We start from the raw sequence: 10,291 nt of genomic DNA, 5'->3' as shown, positions 1-10,291 counted from the left end.
GGACAATCAGCTCCAGCGGCTCCAGAGTTACTCCAAGCACAGAAGCAGCTTTCTGGATCAGTTTGATCAAGAAAGTTTGATCAATTACTTACAAAAAACAAAACAAAACAAAACAGTGACAGATAGAGGAGGCTGTCTCAGATGCTCTCAGTCTGGATTTAAAGTCATTCAGTGAAATAAGATCTGTTAGTTTCCAATCCTTTTGCATCATGTTCCACGTAGAACATGATGCAATAATTTTCCCAGTTCAGTGCTGGCGAATGGAGAGCAGCAGACAGTTGTTTGATCACAAACCATACGAATCGACATTTCTCTGTGTGAGTAAGTCACAAATATAAATAAGAGTCCAAGCATGGCCTTATAAATACAGATGTACCAGAGTCCCAACCTCCTGGTGGACAAAGGCCAACCCACTCGAGAATACAGATCACAGTGATGGGTCAGGGCTCCACGGTTTGTATCAAACACTGGTAGTAAACATATTTAGTATAAACATATTATTTTTATGGACATGGGTGTGTTTAGCTCGCAGCTGCGCCTGAATTCAGCTTGAAGCTTCATAAAGTTTAACATGACACACACACACACACACACACACACACACACACACACACGCACACACACACATTAAACTCCATTCCCACAGGAAACATCACATTTACAACAGAAGGAATAAATAAGTTCTGTACAGGTGAGGCACCACGTGATCCCTGCAGGTGGAAAACAAACATGTCGCTCTGAGACGATGATGTCGGGTCTGAGGTCTGGGATCGTGTCTTCATGCTTCGGGTTTGGAGTTCCGCTTCTAGAAGCACTTGCAGTGGACGATGCTGGGGCCGGCTTCATCGTACTCCTGCTTGCTGATCCATATCTGCTGGAAGGTGGAGAGGGAGGCCAGGATGGAGCTGCCGATCCAGACGGAGTATTTCCGTTCAGGTGGAGCGATGATCTGCACAGGAGGATGAAGACTAATGTTTTTCTGCATCATAGCACTTCACACGATCAAACTGCAATAATAATATTTAACCTCTGGGATTAACCCTTAAAGGACCAAGTCGTTTTTGTTCCTTTTAGTCCACATGTTTTATGTTTATTATAAAACCTCATGTGGAAGCTGAACCTAGTTAACCCCAGCCAGCCTGCAGACGTGACGTTTCCATGCAGACGTGACGTTTCCATGCAGACGTGACGTTTCCATGGAGACGTGACGTTTCCATGGAGACGTGACGTTTCCATGCAGACGTGACGTTTCCATGCAGACGTGATGTTTCCATGCAGACGTGATGTTTCCATGTAGATGTGATGTTTCCATGCAGACGTGACGTTTCCATGCAGACGTGACGTTTCCATGCAGATGTGATGTTTCCATGCAGACGTGATGTTTCCATGTAGATGTGATGTTTCCATGGAGACATGATGTTTCCATGCAGACGTGATGTTTCCATGCAGACGTGATGTTTCCATGCAGACGTGACGTTTTCATGCAGACGTGATGTTTCCATGTAGACGTGATGTTTCCATGGAGACGTGACGTTTCCATGCAGACGTGATGTTTCCATGGATACGTGACGTTTCCATGGAGATGTGATGTTTCCATGGAGACGTGATGTTTCCATGGAGACATGATGTTTCCATGCAGATGTGATGTTTCCATGCAGACGTGACGTTTCCATGCAGACGTGATGTTTCCATGGAGACATGACATTTCCATGCAGATGTGACGTTTTCATGCAGACGTGACGTTTCCATGTAGACGTGATGTTTCCATGGAGACGTGACGTTGCCATGCAGACGTGATGTTTCCATGGATACGTGATGTTTCCATGGATGCGTGATGTTTCCATGGAGGCGTGACGTTTCCATGGAGACGTGATGTTTCCATGGAGACGTGACGTTTCCATGCAGACGTGATGTTTCCATGGAGACGTGACGTTTCCATGCAGACGTGACGTTTTCATGCAGACGTGATGTTTCCATGGAGACGTGATGTTTCCATAGAGACGTGACGTTTCCATGCAGACGTGATGTTTCCATGGATACGTGATGTTTCCATGCAGACGTGATGTTTCCATGGAGACGTGACGTTTCCATGCAGACGTGATGTTTCCATGGAGACATGACATTTCCATGGAGACGTGACGTTTTCATGCAGACGTGATGTTTCCATGTAGACGTGACGTTTCCATGTAGACGTGACGTTTCCATGTAGACGTGACGTTTCCATGTAGATGTGATGTTTCAATGCAGACGTGATGTTTTCAGCCTCAGCTGTCAGATTCTGAAGCTAAAATGATGTAAAATGAATGTATGAATAAATACAGCAGCATAAAGAGTAACCAGAAGTTTGTAGACATAACACATAGATCAGCAGTGACCAAGCCTTTTCTCATCTGCACATCATTCTCTTACGTCCTAAACACACACACACACACACACACACACACACTGTCTCCATGTTTCCACACGTCTTCCAGCTACTATCTAGCTGCTCTCCTCACTGCAGCACCTCCACCTCAGCTGCATCCCAAACGTCTTCTTGGCTTTATTCCAGCCATAGAGGATAATTATTTTCCTGCTTTTCTCATCACTTGTTGATCTTTGGCTGCTCCTGATTGGACGTTACCATCAGTTTAAGCTCTCTTGGTGGAAAGTCTGACAGGAAGTGTCTTCATCATCATGTCCAGGTGAAAATAGAGGTCTCTTAGCAACATGGTAGTGATGGTGATGAAGATGTGATAAATAATGGTGGATTTACCATCTAGAGCATGGTGTCCAAAGTCGGTCCTCGAGGGCCGCTGTCCTGCAGGTTTTCCATGTATCCCTGCTCCAACGCACCTGCCTCAAACTATAATCAATCATTGTGCAGAACTTCATTGGTTGTTGGATCCATTTAATGGAAACCAGGTGTGTTGGAGCAGGGATACATGGAAGGCCTGCAGGATTGTGGTCCTTGGGGACCGGCACTGGACATCCCTGATCTCTGAATAAACACAACATGTTGTGTCTGGATTGTAAACCTCCTGGACGGAGAGAAAAGCTGGAAAAGTTCTGCAGATCACCTGAAGACTAAAACATCCATCACAAGTTTTATTCAGAGTTACACGCTGCCGTTCCTGAGATGTTCTATAAGAGATAAGCGAAAGCGTCGGGGTGCCAGCAGAGTTTTGTGGTAAATAAAGTCTCAGGTTTGTGATCAGGGGCCTCATTTATCAAACTGTACGTAGCAACGATGACTACAGGTGGCATACGTACGGAAAACAGGAAATGTGGTGCAAAAAAACTTCCCGATTTACAAAGCAGTGCGCGCGCACGTCCCACGCCTGTTTCGCTTCATGAATCAGGATCAACAGTAAATGTTGCGCACGTGAGGGAACATCTTGTCATGCCCACATGTTGGCCATATAAGGTCAGGTGAACACCCTGATAAATATTAATCCATCTCATTTCCATGACGGATCCTGCAGGGAAAAAAGCCCAAAAGAAGAATTTTGGGGAAATGAGGAAGAAATTCTAATAGATAAAGTTGTAAAATGTAAAAATATTTTATCTGGTGGAGACGGGATGGACATCAGCACCAGCAGAAAGACAGAGGAGGTCAGCAGGGGACAGATGCTGTCAGCGTCTCATCAGACCACCGGACTTATCCAGAAAGGACAAATAAAGTGGTCAGACAATAAAATGTAGGGAGAGAGGACATCTTGGTCCACAGGAGGAGGAAGGGGGGCCGCTGCCCACTCCCACAGATTAGAAGCTGGCGGGAAAATGAAGGAGTCCAGAGATACGCTGGAACAAAATGCTCCAGATGATGCTGGAAGTGCTTCATTCCTTTGTTTCAGATTATAAAATGAACGGACATAAATGAGACGTCTCTGACTCCAGTTTATTTACTGGGAACATACTGGTGCTCCTGTGTGTCCCAGCTGGGTTGCAGCGCTGCAGATGTGGTCGGAGAGGGGGGGGGGCAGTGGTTCCACCTTGTGTCCTAGCTGCGGTGTCCTCGCAGAGGAACCAATAACTGCCATGAAGGAGGAGGTGGAGGAGATGGAGAGAAATAAACACCACCCTGACAGAAACCACACTAAAGATAAACTTGTGAATAAATCAGAATTCTCCTCCTCTGATGTGTTGCATCACTTCTAGACGTAAAGCAGCAGCGTTTGGTTCCAACGTGAGAGGATGATTGACAACACAATCATTCAGATTGGATGATTGATCAGGTGAACGCAGGTGAAGCGCTGACGTCATTTAGTAGCATGTTATGTAGCGTCTCCACTATCTGCACACATCTGCAGCTGTACAACAGGTTTCCTCCTGGGCATGGAGGCACCTCCACCTGCCTCCATCTGCCCGATGGCCGCTACACCACGTCTGGCTGTGGAGAACATCGTTCTGTGGTGCCGGACTGGAGTCCAGAGTCTCCAAGCTCATCAGCAGGGACAGATAAGCCACTGTGCGCCTTTACGCATTGGGGAGCATTTTATATCCAACCATCACTTCATGTTCTGTATCTGCAGGTGGAGGAAACACCTGATAAGCCTGATGATGGACGACACATCATTTTAATGCAATTATTCTTTTAGACTTTTATTATCATGGCGGCTTCTGTACGAATTAACTGTGTGAAGTGGTTTTTATGACACGTAGAAGTGTTTAGTTTCAGAACAGGTTTTAGTGGTTGATGTTTTCCGTGGTGGAGGAACAATATCAAATGGGCGGGTTTTTTTTTTCCTTGTTTTTTTTTGCAAACGCTGTTAATGTACGGCATTCTGCGTAAAGGTTTATATTTGATTTTGAACAAATGTATCAAATTTCACACCATTTCTTTGGTTTTATTTTCCGCCTTTGGTGTCGCCGTTTCCCGTTTCTCCAGATTTTGTGCGTACGCCAGGGTCAGAGTTGGCGTGGAGGTCGGGACGTTTTACCGCCAAGTCGTGTTTCCATAAATCTCAAAAGTTGACTATAATTGGCATACGCCAGGTTTTGTGCTTCGTAAATGAGGCCCCTGGTCTTTGTGGGAACTATCTGAGAAGATGTGTTTAGGGAGGAAACCAGGAAGTTTGCTCTCACTGTTTTATACTTGTATGAACAAACACATGGAACACGCCTGTGGTGAAGAGCTTCCTGACCTTGATCTTCATGGTGCTGGGAGCCAGGGCAGTAATCTCCTTCTGCATGCGGTCAGTGATACCCGGGTACATGGTGGTGCCGCCAGATAGCATGTTGTTGGTCCTTACATCCTTACGGATGTCGATGTCACACTTCATGATTGTTGTAAGCAGTTTCATGGATCCCAGCGGACTCCATACCTGCAGAGAGGCTCGGATTAGTGTCTCTTAGTGGAAACACTGGCTGTAAGGACCAGATTCAGCCGGTTCCACACACCGATGAAGGAGGGCTGGAACAGGGTCTCGGGGCAACCGAAGCGCTCGTTGACGATGGTGATGACTTGACCATCAAGCAGCTCATAGCTCTTCTCCAGGGAGGAGGAGGAGGCAGTGGCCATCTCGTTCTCAAAGTCCAGAGCAACGTAACAGAGTTTCTCCTTGATGTCCCGGACAATCTCACGCTCAGCTGGAGAAACAAGAAACCAGATCAGACTCTGCGTACCAAAACTGCTCAGAATCCCACAGCAGACTACTGCAGAGGCTCCGAGCACCGGCGTTCCCGCTTCCGTCTCATTCTCCCGGTTGTTTGTGTCTGTGTCTACCTGTTGTGACGAAGGAGTAGCCGCGCTCAGTCAGGATCTTCATCAGGTAGTCGGTCAGATCGCGGCCTGCCAGACGCATGATGGCGTGAGGCAGAGCGTAGCCTTCATGGATGGGCACGTTGTGGGTCACGCCGTCGCCGGAGTCCAGAACAATACCAGAGAGCAGAGACAGGTCTGATCAGTAAAGCATCGTCTCAGTGATGATCCGGGTCTCTGGGTGGAGAGGGCTTTTCTCAGGATCTACAGACTCTGAAGAGAATATTTCTGGATTCCATCAGCTTCGCATGTTTCATATAACTTTTTAAAGATGTTTATCATCACAGTATCATGACTTGTTACGACCAAAACACCATCCGTCCATCTATCCGTCCACCCATCCATCCATCCGTTTATCCATCCATCCATCCATCCGTTTATCCAACCATCCATCAACTATCCATCCACCCATCCATCCATCAACTATCCATCCGTCCATCCATCCATCCATCTGTTTATCCATCTGTCCGTCCATCCATCCATCCTCCCGTTTATCCATCCATCCATCCATCCATCCGTTTATCCATCCATCCATCCATCCGTTTATCCATCCATCCATCCATCCGTTTATCCATCCATCCATCAACTATCCATCCACCCATCCATCCATCAACTATCCATCCGTCCATCCACCCATCCATCCATCAACTATCCATCCGTCCATCCATCCATCCATCTGTTTATCCATCTGTCCGTCCATCCATCCATCCATCTTATGTCGCGGGGGGCAGCAGCCTAAGCAGGGAAGCCCAGACTTCCCTCTCCCCAGCCACATTTACCAACTCTGCGGGGGGATTCCGAGGCGTTCCCAGGCCAGCCGAGAGATATAATCCCTCCAGCGTGTCCTGGGTCTTCCCCGGGGTCTCCTCCCAGAGGGACGTGCCTGGAACACCTCACCAGGGAGGTCCAGGAGGCATCCTGACCAGATGCCCGAGCCACCTCAACTGGTTCCTCTCATGCGAAGGAGCAGCGGCTCTACTCTGATCTCCTCCCGGATGACTGAGCTCCTCACCCTATCTCTAAGGGAGAGCCCGGCCACCCTGCGGAGGAAACCCATTTCAGCCGCCTGTGTACGAGATCTGGTTCTTTCAGTCACGACCCACAGCTCATGAGCATAGGTGAGGGTAGGAACGTAGATCGACTGGTACATCGATTTATGTTCCTACAACCAAAACACGTTTTTTAAAGCTTAGAAATGAAGCTGAGAGAGATTAAAATGTACAACGTGGACTCACCGGTGGTACAGCCAGAGGCGTAGAGCGACAGCACGGCCTAGATGGCCACGTACATGGCGGGGATGTTGAAGGTCTCAAACATGATCTGGGTCATCTTCTCTCTGTTGGCTTTGGGGTTGAGGGGGGCCTCTGTCAGGGTGGGGTGCTCCTCGGGGGCCACGCTCAGCTCGTTGTAGAAGGTGTGGTGCCAGATCTTCTCCATATCGTCCCAGTTGGTGACGATGCCATGTTCGATGGGGTACTTCAGGGTCAGGATGCCCCTCTTGCTCTGGCCTCATCCCCCATGTAGGAGTCCTTCTGACCCATGCCGACCATCACACCCTGAGAGGAGCGTTGACAACAGAAAGTGGAGCTCAGAGATCTTCACCAGGAAAGGGCTGATGAGATGAGAAGAGTTGGAAATATCCGAGAAGTTTTTAGTTTCTATGTGATGCTGCAGTGCTTGTTACCTGGTGATGAGGATGGCGGACGATGGAGGGGAACACGGCACGGGGGGCATCGTCTCCGGCAAAGCCAGCCTTCACCAACCCAGAGCCGTTGTCACACACAAGCACGGTGGTCTCATCGTTGTCACACATTCCTGCAGGTTCTGAGGGAGAAAGCTGACGGACATGAGGTTTCACAGTGTGACAGTCTGCAGGACAAATCCCAGATTCATGTCTTTATAAAGCTGCTGCTGTGGTTCAGTTCAGTCTGACTGCTTTTATTACAGATAAAACTGAATCTATACAGTGTTGGGATTACTTTTCCAGTAATCATTTTCTGTCAATCAGCTGCTTTTATGAGCTCTAAAACTGTTTCTATCTAGACTTTAGACGTAATCTCTAAATGTTAAACCGAACTTTCATTCATCATATGAGTATAAATGAAACTGTTATGATTTATAATAAATCCAGGTGCGTAAACTCTGCTCCTTTTCATCCATCACTGCTAACATGTTGACCCCCCCCAGCTCAGGTTGGTTTACTTTCCTCTGATAACACCAAGTCATTAAGCTGCAAACAAAAACACAATTAAACCTCATTAGGGAAGTGATGCCTTCAAATGTTCCCAATAAATTCCGCCATCTGAGCTTTGATGAGTAAAAATTGAAGTGCTATGGTGGAGGTGAGACTACTTTCTTGGAAAAAGAAACGCCATTCTGTCTGAACATATTTAACTTTAGGATAACGTCCTGATTTTTTCTGATTAATTAAAGTTCTAGAAAACAAGACGATTAATCCAAATGAACTATTGCACAACTATTTAGCATTCAGATCTTAAAACCCGTGTTTAAATGAACTGACTGACTGCCAACTGTTAATGTCTCCCTTTCACATAATTGTGGTTTGTTTGGCGGACATGTTGCAGTTGTAGGATGTCCGACAGCATGTGAACGCAGCAGCTTGATTTTTCTATCCGGTGAAGTTGAACTGAGTCACGTGCGGTGGTTAGTTAACCACTTAACCCGGATTATTCTCCATCTGCTCTCATCCCAACCAGCCACAAACCAGCCAAAGCCCGACACGCCGCTCCGCCAGGCCTCTGCTGCTCCCCGGCTGCTGCTTCCAGCTGCGTGGGGGGGTGGAGGCCCTTCAGGGGCCGCCGGGGTCCCTATACACCCCCCCCCCCCCCCCCCCCCCCGTCCTCACCCTCCACACAGGAATGTCAGAGGATTATTATTTAATTATTTGGTCGCCGCATGCGCACGGAGGCTCGCGCGCCAGCGGGACATATATGGAGAGGGACCACGGGGACTGACCGTGACGCGTGGAGTCACGCACACACTTCATGCTTTTATGGCAAGCAAATCTTTTTTTCTCTGCAAGTGGAAGAAAAACCCACGCGCGAGACTTTAGGGGTCACAGCAAAGTTTTCACAGCAAACAAAAATCCTAAATTAGTGGGAAGTCTGTTTATTTCCTTTCAGATGGAGTCACTTTTGTAAGGAAAACGTGATTTCAGAGGTCTGTATGTGTGTTGCACCCATGAAAAACGTGCGTAGTCTTCGCCAGACAGCTGATTCTGCTGAAGATTCTTGGTTTGATCTTCCAGGTGACTAGTGGCTCCAGTGATCATGGACCCTGCTGCAGCGAAGTGCAGAGAAGATGTGGAGAACGTGGCGCTGATTTCTGCAACGACTGGGAAACATCTTCTGGTGGAGGTGGTGTGATGGTGTGGGCCGGCACTAACTAAACAAGACTTGTCATCTCTGGAGAAGATCTCAGTGCAAGGAAGATGTGGAGATGAGATCCCAAACCTGCACAATTTGGAGCCAAACTCTGCCCCAATGTGACAAAGCTGGACCCACAGAACAACAACAAAACACATAGAAACAAAAAGTGTTTAACGAGTAAAACAGCTGGAAACAAAAACTACTTTTGATATAAACTGACATTTGATCAGTTAAAACGCAGAAAGATCTCAGAAGAGTCCAGACGGGTTGAGGCTCTACATGAAGTGTCAGCAAATGCAGCCCGTAAAGAACCCAAACTCACACGTTGGTTCAGGTTTGATGGAAACCCAACAGGAATATCCACCAGGCAGCTGAGCGGTGTGCATGCTCCTGTTTTAACTCCGGCAGATCAGGACCAACAGCTGCAGGACGACACAAACGCTGGCGGGACAAAAGCTGAGGCTCGGCAGCGTTTATCCACCTGTTGACTGGTCCTCAGAGGTTCACAGCAGCCGGGCAGCTTCAGACCATGAAGCTCAACAGGAAGAAGACATCACACATAAAAATATCCGTCACCCAGAGAAACCTCTGATGTTCAGCAGCAATAATATGACGTTTGGACCTTAAACTGGACTCTAATCGTTGCTGCTGTTCACTTTTTACTCCCAGTCCAGATCCAGAACTTCTTTGTCTCACTTTGTCGGGATCTTTCACAGCTTTTCTGATTTTCCCACCATTCCCAGTCCAGTTCCAGTCAAGTCCCAATCCAGTTTCAGTTCAGTCCTAGTTATTGACCAGATCCGGTCCAGTCCCTGTACCAGATCAGTTCCAGTGGTACTGGATCGTTTTCAGAGAAACTTTAATCGATGAGTCATCACAGCATAAAAAATGCTCCAAACTCGAATGAACTAGAAACCAGTAAAGACATCTGGACTAGAAACTGCTAGAAACCGGTAGATTAGAAACCAGTAGGGACAGGTGGCCTAGAGACAAGTAGAGACACATAGACTAAAAACTGGTTAACCAGTATGGTTACTGGTGCATCATAGTCTGAAAGAACACACTCATTCAGTTTTCAACGTGACTTGTGTGAATGTGTTTACTAAGACCAGGTTGTCAAGCATTCAGACTGGGGTCCCATACTGGGTAGGGGTCCGTA

At 47.4% G+C, this 10,291-nt stretch overlaps 1 protein-coding gene across 1 annotated transcript; it reads right to left on the bottom strand.

The window, feature by feature from the left end:
- Positions 1-805: 805 nt before the first annotated feature.
- acta1a (actin alpha 1, skeletal muscle a) lies at positions 806-7,556 on the bottom strand (the record flags this gene model as incomplete). Its single annotated transcript, XM_079264992.1, is given in 9 exon segments — positions 806-949; positions 5,127-5,268; positions 5,270-5,306; positions 5,383-5,571; positions 5,708-5,881; positions 6,988-7,015; positions 7,019-7,251; positions 7,254-7,299; positions 7,428-7,556. Coding segments are annotated over 9 exon segments (1,122 nt in total).
- Between the last annotated feature and the right edge of the window lie 2,735 nt (positions 7,557-10,291).

Source organism: Telmatherina bonti, assembly GCF_933228915.1.
Source record: "Telmatherina bonti genome assembly, chromosome: 3".
Taxonomy (NCBI): domain Eukaryota; kingdom Metazoa; phylum Chordata; class Actinopteri; order Atheriniformes; family Telmatherinidae; genus Telmatherina; species Telmatherina bonti.
Note: the sequence above shows the minus strand (reverse complement) of the source record. Positions and strands in the feature narration are given on the sequence as shown.